Raw genomic sequence first — 14632 nt, 5'->3', positions numbered from 1 at the left:
AGGCCATCCACTCCCCTCAGCCTCCCAAAGGCGTGGGATTACAGGCTGAGCCACCGAGCCTGGCTTGTTATACGCTTTTTACATTGCAAAGAAATCCAGACAGAATCATAAGATGATGGAAAACCTGGATGTCCCTGAAATCCCAGGGCTAGAGGTCCCTTGCAGCTGTCAGGTAGCTGGGCTGTTGTGTACATAACTCCAGCATGACTCCTGGACCTCAGAGTCATCAGTGACCACACGTTTCTCCCCACCCCACCCGCTCATTGCAAATAAACTGACCTGGGGAGCACACCAGATCCATGTGGAGCATAGCTGGCAACCAGGCATCTGCCAGCCCAACTCCTGACCAGTCAGAGCTATCTGCCCTTGAGGACTGAGGTCCCTGGTGAACCAATGAAACGTCAACATCAAATCTTCTCACAATAGTCCTGTGTGCAACCCCTGGCACACAAGCTCCCCAAATCCAGTGCTCCCATCTTCTGGGACTGACAACTTCCCAACACAAGGCCACTGGGTAAACTGTGATCCTTACTGGCTTCCTGGTCACACGGTTGGTTTGTGATGTGTTAAACAGTCTTAAAGGAACCAGCCCCGTGACTGTTGCTTTCAGGTGAGGGGCCTAACACAATGAGAAACTAAAGGACAACAGCAAAATTTGCTCAGAAAACGGCCTCGCAGTTGTAAGTCACCATCATGTCAAATAGGATTTTCCCTACATACGAGGAGCAACTCAAAAAACCAGAACTTATTTATTAAAAATGGTGTATTTTAGCCGGGTGTGGTGGTGTGCCTCTGTAGTTCCAGCTACTTAGAAGGCTGAGGTGGAAGGATCACCTAAGCCCAGCAGGTCAAGGCTGCAGTGGCTGGTGAGCGTGCCACTGCACTCCAGCCTGGGCGACAGAGTGAGGCTCCAACTCAACAACAAAAAATGTGCATTTACACTTACGTATTTAAATTTCAGTCACCTTCAAAGTTCTCACTGTTTGATACAATACACTTATCGAGATGCTTTTCCCACTGCTCAAAACAGTTTTTCAGCACTTTAGTGCTTTTGTTGTTTTTGGTTTCACCTCTTCTCCATCAGCAAAATGTTTCCCTTTGAGGACTTTTTTCATCTAGGGAAACAGAAAAAAAAGTTACTCGGAGTGAGACCAGGCGAATAGGGAGGGTGGGTACAGGGGTCATGTCGTTTTTGGTCAAAAACTGCTGAACACTCAGCACAGGGTGGGCAGGTGCGTTTGTAAATCATCTGTCATGAAATGGGCGGATGCATTTAAAGAATCTCAGGAAAAAAATTCACTGAAGCAGAACGCAGCCTCTCACAACAACACTAACTGATACATCAATGCTGTTGAGTTCCTAGAACACTTACCTAGTGAGGGAAGCTGTACTACAAAGACCCCTCGTGGGTCCCTCCTCATATCAGTCGCATCCCAGAAGTGTGGACATCTACAAGGTAATATTCTGTGTGAATCAGCACATCTTGAATGCTGAAGATCTAAATCCCTAAAGCAACTAAATGCGGAGGCTTCTCTGAGGACAGAGTATTCAAGTACAGTGACGGAAGTGCCGTCAGCCCCAGCCTAGTGCTCACGGGTCCCCCAAAGTTCCAGCATATGTGTGAAAATGCCATTATCTAGTGGGAACTTTTACCCACCGCCTACGCCTGTGGGACCCTCAAGTGACTTTTTGTTCTCTGCTGTCTACAGAAGCAGAGGGAGTGTGTCTGAGTCATTCACACATTAGCAAATATGCATGATGATAATATCATTTGTGAGAGACATCTAAATAATAACTTAGCCCAGTCCACACTGTGGAGGAGGGTGGCAGTGAGACTTATGGATGAGAAGCCAGTTTGTTTTGTTCTCAAAGACAAAAAGAACATGACTAACCATTTCACTTAACTTGAAGCCACGGCATCCTCAAAGCCATGCGTGAGTACCCAGTAGAACCCGAGAGCATCATGAAAAAGTGTGTCCTCCCGCAAGATGACTGAGGAAGGAAGAAGCCGGCAGAACGTTCTCAGAAACCTGCTCCCCAGTTTAGTGGATGGCGTAGATGGACATTCAAAGGCCCAGCACATTCCCAGTACCAGTCGTATCTCTGATCTGTGAGGCCTTCGGTAACTTCCAGAACCCTTTATGGCCTATTTCCTCACCTGTAGAATCTGTAAATGCTTTTCTGTGAGGAGACTTTTCACTGTGGCTCCAGACTTTGGAGGCAAATTCAACCCGCAGGCAGAACGCTGAGCTTCCAAAAGTGAAAGTGACTGGGTGTCGCTGTGACGCCCTTGCCTTGTCTCACATCCGGCTCTCGAAGCCTTGGTGGGATTCTTGTGAGAGAATAGGAACCATTTCCCAAAGACCAGCAAGGCTACGCAGAATGTCTTCCCCTGGGTGTGGACTGCTGAGCTCTTTCAGAGTGTTCTGTGGTTGTCTTCAGGGACTGGGCGTCAGCTGGATGGCTTCATCTCTTCCTAACTGTGGGACGTAGGGGCAAAGGTCTTAAACTCTCTGTTCAAGACATCCCTACCTTTCAGGGTTGTTTTGAGGATGAAATATGATAATGCGCACGTGTACAATCCCTCTACACAGTGGCTGGCCCATAGGTGCTGTCATTTATTGAGCACTTACGGTTATCCATGGACAATACAGACCTCCTACAGGTGTCAAATGCCAGGCGAGAGTTGAGATTCGGCAGTGAATCATGGTCTCCCCAGGGTGAAAGAATCTCACAATTTTGAGAATGAAAAAGACACATAAATGGATAATTACAGTAGCGCAGTATGAAAATTAATGGCCCGGAGTGCCACAGGAGCACGCCAGAGGACCACCCAGTCTAGCCTGAGGGCATCCAAGGAAGCTTCCTGGAGAAGGCAATATCTCCCCAGAGACCCGAAGGGGTTGCAGGAGCTGTTCAACTCTGGCTGGGCAGACCAAGCTCTCTGAACTACCATGGGACTGATTTTCCTCCCCTGTGTACAGCAAGATCCAAGGTGCCACAGGCTATGGGACACGTTGTTTTATTCCTCATGTTCCAAGCATTCGGAGGCCGAATCAGGGGACACCACGTCACTTTGTGTGTGTGTGTGTGTGTGTGTGTGTGTGTGTGTGTGTGTGTGTGTGTGTGTGTGGCATGTTTAAAATATAGTTTTCAAGACGAATAGGACAATATGCCAAGAGTTAATCCTTGTAAAGTCCAAGCAGAGAAATTAGCTTTCGTTTGTTTCAATTGCTTCACCTTCTGTTAGTCACCATGAACAACAACACTGTTATCCTCACCACAGTCATCACTGTTCCGATCTATTTCAGGTGCTTTGTGGAGAGCTGTGGGCAAAGCTGGGGAGGTCAGCCACGGTGGACAGCACCGTGTGTTTCTCTCTCCTCCTCCATTCTGCAGGCCTCCCACCCTAGTTTATATCGCTGGTTTCCAGTCATACTTAGCCCATACTGAGAGTTCAATAGCTTAGATTTTTACTATCAGTACTCTGGCCAAGAGGGGAGCTTTGTCAAACCCAGGGTCCTCCTGGGCCCGTAGACATGGGGGTCACGGCTTGAATTCACTCCATGTCTGCAGTTCCACAGACCCTTCACATGTGTTCCCGTAGAACAGGGGCCTCCGGGGTATCTGCTGATGCCAGACCTCGAACACTAATCCGTTTGCCTCCTGCAGGGTTGCTGTGGAAATGCTGTTCTTGTTCTTGCCAATTAGACCCACAAGGCCGCACTTTATTTAGAGACTTCCTGAAGTGCCATAATGATTCAACAGTAGCTATGCAAATGGTTGCTTCTCGTTTTTCTGACCTTCCAATGACAGCAGGTGGTACGGGCGGAGCCGTAAGAATGAGTCTCTGCCTTTCGTCAAACCTTCCAACTCTGGGGCATGATGAGCCACATGGCCAAGGGAGACACGGCCTCTGACTTTCATCTCCAAGCTGCTCAGGACTGGCCATTCTTGGTTCCGTATGCCTGTTTCTCCCTCGGGGTCTCATCTTGTTCATGCTGAGGTGCTGGCTTTGCCTGGTCCAAGTACAAGGTTTGGGGGGCAGGGAGTGAAGGCCTTCATAGAGTCCTGGGGGTGAGAAGGGAGCAAGCCGGCAGGGGTTGCCCTCAACTGTGCCTCTCTCCCTGCTCCCTCCAGGAGTGGCCGGGCTGACATGGCTGCCATCTACTACGAGCGCATCGATGTGGAAGGTCACCATTTCGGCCCTGCGTCCCAGCAGAGAAAAGACGCCCTCAAGGCTGTGGACACCATCCTGCAGCACATGACCAAGTGGATTCAGGTGATCCGAGGCAGGGACCCCCCGGTCTGACCCTCTTCCTTGCCACTTTCTGTTCGTCCCCTTGACTGTCAGTGCCCTCGACACCTTCCTTCTTACTCTTGATGGCTGGCATGGGCCTGGATGAGTCTTTTTCTTTACACTCTGCCTCTTGAGATACCGGGAGACCCCTTGTCCTACGGCCAGGCCAGTGGGACCGAAGTGTGTTTCCCGCCTGGCTTAGCTGGAGAGAACTGACCCAGTTCTTTAGAATCCTAGTAAGTTTGGTAAGTAGCTTGGCTTGGACAGGGGTTCCAGTTCCAATTCTGCTCCACGCTTGTTGAGTAACTTGAAGTAAGTTGTTTTACTTTCTTATTCTTTATTTTTTTTACATCCCATATGAGTAAGCAATAGTTCTCCTCTTAGCACACACGTGAGTTGAAGGAGCCACAGAAGATGTAGACAGTGTTCCTAGAAAAGCGAAAGGCACTGTGGAATGTGTCCACACATGTGGTGATGGGTCTGGCCTTCACCCTCCCCTCTCCTGAAGGGCTTTTGTTGTGGTTTTGATCTGTGTCTTATCAGGGAGGAAGAGTAGATGACTAAATTCAGAATTAAGAAAACAGCTGGGGGGCACATCATATCAATAAGGGCACCTGATCTCAAACCAGGCAAAGTGGGGACCCAAGGGAGAACCAACTTTACCTGTACGATGACCACTGGTTTGCTTAATCCTGTCAGTACCTCGCATTCTTAAAATTAAAAAAGGAAAAGAAAATACCCTTTCTCCCATCCTTTTCAGTTTCAAGCTTTCTCGGATGTAAGAGTCCGTCCTCTGTTCCCTTCCTCCTCCTGTCTCTCTCTCTCCCTCTCTCTTTCCTTTTCTCTCCCTTCCCCTTCTCCCTCCCTCTGCTCTAACGACCGCCATTGCTCACCCTACAGGATGAGAGCCTGCAGGATGACCTGAATGTCATCATGTTCTCCGATCACGGAATGACTGACATTTTCTGGATGGACAAAGTGATTGAGCTGAATAAGTACATCAACCTGAGTGACCTGCAGCAAACGCAGGACCAAGGGCCTGTTGTGAGCCTTTGGCCAGCCCCTGGGAAACACGCTGAGGCAAGAACACCAGGAGGGAGTGTGGGGGGATGTGCTCTCATCTGCCACCACTTTGGGCTTTCTCCCTTCCTTGGAGTTTGCACACTGAAATACAGAGCAGCACTGGGAGCTCGCCCCGGAGGACGATGACGTAGTTTTCCTCTCAGTCACTGAGTTGCCTCTGCCCAGGTGTTCCTCCTCCCCATCTCTGCTTTTCTTCTCTCACATGGGCATAATGGTATCTTGAGAATTAAGTAAGATAAGGGATGCGGGGTACTTGGAATGCGCATGGTGTATACAAGCAGGCCCTCACCAGGGCTCATTTGTTTTTGTTTTTTGAGTTGGAGTCTCTGTCGCCCAGACTGGAATGCAGTGGCATGCTCCTGGCCACCGCAGCCTCGAACTGCTGGGCTCCGGCGATCCTTCCGCCTCAGCCTTCCAAATAGCTGGAACTATAGGTGTGCGCTACCATGCCCGGTTGATTTTTGATTTATTGTAGAGACGAGGTCTCGCCAAGTTGCCCAGGTGGGTCTCAAACCCGCAGGTTCAGGCAATCCATTCGCCTCGGCCTCCCAAAGTGCTGGGATTGCAGGCTGAGCCACCAAGCCCGGCCTTTTTTTTTTTTTAAATGGAAGTCTCACTCTGTCACCCAGGCTGAAGTGCAGTGGCACACTGCTCATGGCCACCGCAGCCTTGACCTGCTGGGCTCAGGCGATTCTTCCACCTCAGCATTCCAGTCTGGGCGTGCACCATCACGCCTGGCTAATTTTTTTTATTTATTGTAGATACTAGGTCTCGCCAAGTTGCCTGGACTGGTCTCAAACCCACGGACTCAGGCAATTCTCTTGCCACCGCCTCCCAAAGTGCTGGGATTACAGGTATAAGCCACTGCGCCTAGCTAAGGCTCCTTTTTTTTTTTTTTGAGTTGGAGTCTCACTTTGTCACCCAAGCTGGAGTGCAGTAGCATGCTCATGGTCACTGCAGCCTTGATCTGCTGAGCTCAGGTGATCTTTCCTTCTCAGCCTTCCACGTAGCTGGAATTAGAGGCACATGCTGCCACACCCAGCTAATTTTTTGACTTGTGTAGAGATGAGGTCTCGCCAAGTTGCCCAGGCTGGTCTTGAACCCGTGGGCTCAGGCAGTCCTCTCACCTCAGCCTCCCAAAATGCTGGGATTACAGGCACGAGTCATCGCGCCCAGCCAGGGCTCCTTTTTTATTGGCCAAAATGCAGTGCTTCTCAGGCAAATCTGGAAATGTTGTATATACACACAGGATATGCTTTCTCTGGAGGAATCTGCTGGTCTGGTCTGGTCTGCTTTCACTGCAGTTGAGGTGATCCACAAAGGAAGCTGAGACATGTGTGCAGGGGTCAGCTTCTTATCCCAGGAGCCACAAATTCCAGCTCTGTCATCAACTGGCCCCTCTGCTTCTCCAAGTGAATGTGGTGATGTAATCATGGCCACCCTCCTGGGTGCTGTGAACCACAGGGAAGCATGTAAAGGTGTGCAGGGCGCGCTGCATGTGATGCCACCCAGGGCTGTCTCCCCTAAAGGTTTGTGTGAGTCCCCCAGTGTGCAGATGGGACCCAAAATCCTGCTTCCTACTGTCACTACCCTTAGGAGCTCAGTAGCCCAAGATGATTAGATGTCTACTTACGGTTCTTTCGAAAAATCATGACATTTGGCAGTGTGTGGTAAACCACTCGAGAAAAGGAGGAACAAGTGGCACCTTTGGAAGACCACTTGGTCCCCAAGTCCCTAGTCACCTCCCAATACAGGCTTTGTGGCTTCTGCCCACTCCCAAATAAAACTGATCTGGAGCAGGAAGCTTCTCTCAACCTCTAGGTTGCCACCACAGGGTGCCAGGAATAGGCCCTGGCATACTTCTCTACCTGTCCTCAGAGCCGTGATGTCATGGGCTCTGGGCAGTCATTGGTGTGGAAGGAGCACTGGTGGAGGCCAGGATCCCACCTCTGTGGCCCAGAGAGTGACCCCCATTCCAACCCTGTACATTCCTGTGGAATGTCTCATACCGGTAATCCCGGCACTTTGGGAGGCGGAGGCAAGAGAATCGCCTGAGTTGGGGGCCGTTCTGCTCCCCAGCCTCGCCCTGTTCCCCAGAGTGTGGCGCCATCTTTCTCAGGCTCCATGGTCAGGAAACACAGGTGCAGAATATGTTAATACAGCGTCCCCATGAGCCCCCTAAATATGAAATCAGGAAGAATATTTTACACATTGGCGGGTTCTTGAAATGAAGTTCTGTTTTTTTGGCAAGGAAGTTCATCTTTGTCTCCAATTTGGCACTTGGGATGGTATAGTCTCCAGAATGCTTGGGCACCAACAGCCTGTGAGCTGGGTAGAGCTTCTTCCAGGGGTGTGTTAGGCAGGCACCGCAGGCAGCTCAGAGCAACTGGTGGATTATTCAAAAGTGGAGGCTATGTTTGGGCAGTTTGTCATGTGTGGACACAACCGTTTGTGAGACCTGTTGTGAGTTACCAGATTTTTCCCTTAAAGTCTTTCTGTCCATGGATCCCACTTTCCTTAGGAGCTCTAGATTTTCTGAATTAAGAAATCGTAACTTGCCGGGCTCCGTGGCTCAGCCTGTAATCCCGCGCTTTGGGAGGCTGAGGTGAATAGATTGCCTGAGCCCGCGGGTTCGAGAGCCGCCTGGGCAACTTGGCAAGACCTCATCTCTACAATAAATATATTAAAAAATTAGCTGGGCGTGGTAGCGTGTGCCTGTAGTTCCAGCTACCTGGAAGCCTGAAGCGGAAGGATCGCCGGAGCCCAGCAGGTCGAGGCTGCGGTGGCCGGGAGCGGCCACTGCACTCCAGTCTGGGCGACAGAGTGAAACTCCAACTTCAAAAAAGGAAAGAAAGAAAAAAAAGAAAGAAATCATAACTTGTGGAGCCAACAGAAACCCTCTACTAAATTATTTTGAGTTGACTTGATAAACAATTTTTTTTTGAGTCAGAGGTCTCACTCCCAGGCTGGAGTACGGTGGCATGATCATGGCTCACCGCAACCTCAAACTCCTGACCTCAAGTGATCCTCCCACCTCAGCCTCCTGGGTAGCTGTGACTACAGGGGGATGCCACCACACCCAGCAAATATTTTGAGTTTTTGCAGAGATGAGATACTGCTATGTTCCCTAGGCTGATCTTGAACTCGTGAACTCAAGCAATCTTCCCGTCTTGGCCTCCCAAAGTGCTGGGATTACAGGTGTGAGCCACTGAGCGGGAATAATGCACTCAATTTTATATTCAGTTATACCCAGGAGTATATGCCCGGTTTGGGCAAGAAGTAAGTCAACATCAACCAGTTAATTTTAATTTTAGCCATAAATATTTAGGCTGTTGCTAATTATTAGAGCTGTGTACACAATCTGCATAATCATCAAAAAATTAGCAATGTAATTAATAGCAAGTCATTGCTAGTACTTTAAAGATTCATGTGCAGGTAGAGCATGCACTAGGTAAAGTTTAGGAACAAATCCCTTTTTTCTTTGATCTTTGCAATATTTGATATCAAGCAGATCAATTATTCACTTTCCCTTGAATTTTAGCATGGAATTCTTGACTTAAGTTTTGTTATTTGTTCATTCATTATTGAGTAGATACAAATGAAATATTATAAAATGTGTAAGATGTAAAGGATAATGTTATAACAGACACCGTAGATTCACTAAACTTTTAAGAAATAAGACATTACCAATTCCTGTGACATCGTGTGTCCTTCTCGGACCCAATCACTTTCCTCCTCCTCTTCAAAGGAAACTACTGTCCTAAATTTTGAGTACTATCTTTGTAATTCTCTTGATTATAAAATTTACCATACATGTTGTTTCATTTTGTGGTTACTCCTACTATAATAGAAATATATAATAGCAATAAATGTGTCTGTATTTTTCTGCAACTTGCTTTTTTCCCCCCTAAAGTTGAGATCCTTGAGATTTTTCTATGTGTCTTTGTAAGAGTAACTCGTTAATCTTCATTGCTCTACCCACTGCAGAACCACACTAGGATTCCTTTATCCTTGCCACCCATATGGCTCACTTAAGTTGTGTTTCAGTTTACAGTATACACTCCTCTACTTGTCTACACGAGCACATGCATGAGGGGTTTTCACTATATTTCTAGGCACGAACTTGTTAGGTCTGGGAGTGTATGGACCTTCAATCTTACCAGAAAAAACCACCTCATTTTTGGAGACATTTTTATGTAGACCATCTTTCGGACGTTTTGGGAATTTCTTTCTTGATCTTATACCTATAACATTTAACCCCCTCTACCAGGTCCAATAACACTCACATAATTATTGAATATAAATTTCACATAGATATTTAAAACTGATCATTCTTTATTTCCTTTGCAGATATATAACAAGCTGAGTGCTGTAGAACACATGACTGTCTATGAGAAAGAAGCCATCCCAAGCAGGTTCCATTACAAGAAAGGGAAATTCGTCTCTCCTTTGACTTTACTGGCCAATAAAGGGTGGTTCATAGCTAAGGTAATTCTAAAAATATGACAATTTATTCATTATATCACTTCTATCAAACAGTTCAAAGATGATTATTATTCAGGTTTTACATGTAGAAGATTTCTTTCCCCTGAGTGTCATTCATTGCATTATTTCCTTCCACAGAGAATCAAAAGACTTGGTCGGGTCGTTTTATAGACTGTGGATGTGAACCCAGAATCGTGCTTTAGACTTCATGGCTCCAGACTTGCTATATTTTAACAAATGGGCCTTAACTTGATTACTCAGGCTTACAATGTAACCTGCTCAGTTTTAAGTGGAACAATTACAGTGAACCAAAACAATTGCTTGAGGGCAGTCAAAAGCAAGGAGAGACTCGACTTTACTTTCACCTCTCTAAGAGAAATATTTGGCAGACAAGGCTCCACAGATCCAGGACCCCAGATCTTGATTTTACAAAGGAGGTTATTTTGCATTTTGGGTCCCAAGCTTAATTGCCTCATGCCTGAATGACCTCAGCAGACTCCGCCTCGTCTGCTTGGACTCCAAGCTCCACAGGTTCTCCAGTCAGCTCATGCTGTTGGGTCATGGTAGGAAGGCCATGCCTTTCAGGGGAGTCTGTGGCCACATCATGTTTAGAGCTCATTCCTGAGGAGAGTGGTTTCTTTTCGATACGAATTTGTTCGGTTGCCATTAGATCAGACGACGGGGCACATGAAAGCGGTTGGCTGAGATCAATGACGTGTAGGACCTGGGTCTAGTGAATCACCCACCAGAGAGAAGGTGGAGAAGTGTCGGCAGAAACACTGACCGAGTAGGGGAGTGGGAGCCCAGGGTCCTGGGTGTGGAAAAATGGGTATTCTGTGAAGTGAACCTCAGTGATTTCAGGGGATGGTGTTGTTCCCGTGTGCGCTCTCAGACAGAGAGAAGCACTTGGGCACCAAGCAGCGGAGAATAGAGCAGACCCAGATAGTGATGTCAGTGGCCCAGTCCCGAGGCCAGGTGAGGCCGTTCTTCAGCAGATGATGGCTTCTCTGCCCTGCAAGTTCCAGGGTCCCCAAGGAGGTCGCTGTGCTCCCTCGCACTCTCTTCTTTTCTACAAGTCACAGACGTCTGTCTTTGCTGCCTTGTGCTGTGTGAAATTCTCTCTTGGAGGAAGATTCATTGAGTACCCGACATTGTCACTGAAAGTGGCTTCCTCGGGGCCTTGTGTAGAAAGCAGGTCAAGCAGGTTGGGTGCCTGTCAACTTTATTCCATGACACCCACTTCCCAGGTCACACCAAGTGGCCGACATTTTGCACTTTTTTTTTCAATGTGTGGAATTTCTGGAGGAATTGCTCTGAATTTTTATTTATTTATTTTTTTGAGTCAGAGTCTCACTCTGCCGCCCAGACTGGAGTGCAGTGGCTGCTCCCGGCCGCCGCAGCCTTGACCTGCTGGGCTCTGGTGATCCTTCCGCCTCAGCCTTCCAAGTAGCCGAAACTACAGGTGCGTGCTACCATGCCCGGCTAATTTTTTTTTTTTTTTTTTTTATTGTAGAGATGTGGTCTCGCCAAGTTGCCCAGGCGGGTCTCGAACCCACGGGCTCAGGCCATCCACTCACCTCGGCCTCCCAAAGTGCTGGGATTACACGCTGAGCCACCCAGCCTGGCCTGCTCTGAATTTTTAAAAGCAAATATACTGTGAGGGTTAATCCACAGTCTGCTGTCACTCATTTCTTGGCCTGGCTATGTGCACCCACTGTGGACTTCCTCATCTTTAGCTGAGGTTGACTGTGCTGTGAGGTTGATTCATGGTAGGGAGGGAGAGTGTGAGAATGGAGAGGTGATTTGGGGCAATTTGGTGGAAAACGGGCTTAGGCAGGGGAGTGCAGAGCTAGAGGTCACCATGGCGATGCTGGCCCACTCATGAGAGGCCATCTCCATTTTTTTGGGAGAGGCCCTGACCCCTCTGGGAGGATGGGACAAGTGCTGGTGAAGCGGCTCCAGCCATGGGTCCTGTCAGCAAATGTAAATGTGGTGCCCTGGTAGTCACACATCTAGCATGAAGATGCAGGACTTTCCAGTGAGGGAGAAAGCACAGTGTTAGCAGACCTTAGGGTATCGCTTAAGATGCTCTTGGTCATAATTCACAGAGCATTTGAGTAAATGTGGCTTAAATAGTAAGGATTAACTGTCTCACATAACCGGAAGTCTGGAAGAGGACATGTCCAGGGTTGCTCAATCCAACAGCTCAGTGAGATCAGGTCCTTTTAAGATCACAAGAAGGCTGCTGCAGATCCAAGAATCACATTCCCCCCAGGACATCCCAAAGCAGGAAAGAAAGGCCATAGTATCCATGTTGCATGTCTCCTACTTTTATCAGGGAGCAACATACAAAGGGAAACTCCAGCCGGACTCGGTGGCTCAGCCTGTAATCCCAGCACTTTGGGAGGCCGAGGCGGGTGGATGGCCTGAGCCCACGGGTTCGAGACCAGCCCGGGCAACTTGGTGAGACCTCATCTCTACAACAAAATAAAAAAATAGCCGGGTGTGGTAGCGTGCGCCTGTAGCTCCAACTACTTGGAAGGCTGAGGCGGAAGGATCGCCGGAGCCCAGCAGGTCGACACAGGGGTGACGCATGTGTGCCACTGCGTTCCAGCCTGGGCAAAGCAGTGAGACTCCAACTAAAACACACACACACACACACACACACACACACACACACAAAGGGGAACCTCCGCCAAAAAAAGGAGGGGGGATTATTTTCGGGAAGACGAGCATCTTGTAATACAGGCTTCCCAATTAGGTAAGTGTTCTACGAATCCATCGGCATCAGAGTACCAGCTAGCATTATTGTGAGAGACTGAGTTCGACTTAAGTAAATTTTTTTTTCGAGATTGTTTTCAGTGCATACCCCATTTCATACTGGGTGATTTGCAAGCACATCTGCCCACAATGCTCTGAGTATTCAGCAGTTTTCAACCAAAAGTGGCATGGCCCCCAAGCTCCCTATTCACCCAATCTTGCCCTGAGTGACTTTTGTTGTTTTCCCGGATGAAAAAGTCCTCAAAGGGAAATATTTTACCAATGCAAAAGGGGTGAAACAAAAACCAGCAAAAGCACTAGAGGCATCAAAACTGATGAGTTCAAAAACTGTTTTGAGCAGTGGAAAACGTATCTCGCTAGGTTTATTGCATCAAATGGAGAGGACTTTGAAGGTGACTGAAGTTTAAACATGGAATAATACATACACAACTTTTTTTTTTGAGTGCGAGTCTCACTCTGTCACCCAGACTGGAGTGCAGCGGCCGCTCCCGGCCACCGCAGCCTCGACCTGCTGGGCGCCGGCGATCCCTCCGCTTCAACCTTCCAAGTAGCTGGAACTACAGGCGCGCGCTACCACACCCAGCTAATTTTTTATTTTGTTGTAGAGATGAGGTCTCACCAAGTTGCCCAGACGGGTCTCGAACCCGTGGGCTCAGGCAATCCACTCACCTCAGCCTCCCAAAGTGCTGGGATTACAGGCTGAGCCACCGAGCCCGGCTCATACACAACTTTTTATAAATAAATTCTTTTTCTTTGTGGGGAGGGCACCCCCTGCATACATACACCAGAGCCAGAGGCCAGATGTAGGTTTTGTGGGTCTCTGAAGATTATGGAATTTGGGAGAAGGAGACTCGTTAAGAAAAAGGTACATACTTAGGAACACAAAATTAAGTTCAGGGACCTGGGAGAAGCTCGCATAAGCGAGAGACTCTGATCCTGAAGCTTCTTGAACTGCTCTGTAAATCTGCTTCTTCTACCCAGAGCCCACCAGCAGCTTCCTCTCCAGTCTCCCCAATTAACCAACTAGTGTGCCTGGAAAATGCCCGTCTTGGCTGGCTTTGGTTCTGAGACCTGATGCTGCTGAGTGCAGCGTGGGGGCTGCAGTTACGAGACAAACGTGATGCCAGGGTGGGAGCCAGGAAGATGGGTTCCCTGAGATCATGACAGCAAAGAAGAAGGGGGTGAGAAGAGACAGACCAGCCACACCCCCTGCAGTGGTACTCCAAATGGAGTGGCCACTCCAGAGACCCAGGGGTGAGGCTGAGGCTGAGAATGCTTTTCCCGCCCTGGCTCTCCTCCATGCTTCCCATACAAAATGCAATGTACAATCTCCATACAACAGACCACGACGTCACCTTGCGCGTCTTCTACTTCTATCAGGAAGCAGCATACAAGGCGGGACCCTTCAGAGCCAGAATTATTTTGGGGGAGAGTGAGAGACTCTGTGATATGGGCTTCAACACTTTTGTATTATACAAACCCATGCACACATTTGAGGGTGCCAGAATAGAGCCGATCAGTTAGCAAGGGCTCCCCAGTCCTGCACTGTAAGTCTTTAAAAGGGAGAAAAACCACAAAACAGAAGGAATGAAAGCCTAGCTGTTGACAATTACTTGAGCTGCATTTTACAAATACTAGTTATAGCCGGGCTCGGTGGCTCAGCCTGTCATCCCACGCCTTTGGGAGGCTGAGGTGAGTGGATTGCCTGAGCCCGCGGGTTCGAGACCTGCCTGGGCAGCGAGACCTCATCTCTACAATAAATCAAAAAAAATCAGCCGGGCGTGGTAGCGCATGCCTGTAATTCCGGCTGCTCGTAAGGCTGAGGCGGAAGGATCGGCGGAGCCCAGCAGCTCGAGGCTGCGGTGGCCGAGAGCGGCCACTGCACTCCAGTCTGGGCGACAGAGTGAGACTCTGACTCAAAAAAAAAAAAAAAATGCTAGTTATTTCAAAAGGGAGCTTTGAGGTAATCTCAAAGCTATATAT

General features: G+C 48.5%; 1 protein-coding gene across 1 annotated transcript in view; it reads left to right on the top strand.

Annotated features, from left to right (window-relative positions):
• The window catches only part of ENPP6 (ectonucleotide pyrophosphatase/phosphodiesterase 6), a gene marked incomplete at its 5' end in the record, with an annotated part of 34675 nt that overhangs the window by 5726 nt on the left and 14317 nt on the right, over positions 1-14632 (top strand). Inside the window, 3 exons of the mRNA XM_008050455.1 lie at positions 4141-4282; positions 5201-5380; positions 9734-9871. Of these exons, the coding sequence (XP_008048646.1) occupies positions 4141-4282; positions 5201-5380; positions 9734-9871 (460 nt within the window). The remainder of the gene's footprint in view (positions 1-4140; positions 4283-5200; positions 5381-9733; positions 9872-14632) is intronic.

This window comes from Carlito syrichta, unplaced genomic scaffold (genome assembly GCF_000164805.1).
Source record: "Carlito syrichta isolate Samal-C Ts95f unplaced genomic scaffold, Tarsius_syrichta-2.0.1 Scaffold147036, whole genome shotgun sequence".
NCBI classification, from domain to species: domain Eukaryota; kingdom Metazoa; phylum Chordata; class Mammalia; order Primates; family Tarsiidae; genus Carlito; species Carlito syrichta.
The sequence above is the reverse complement of the archived record's forward strand: the minus strand, read 5'-3'. Positions and strand labels throughout refer to the sequence as shown.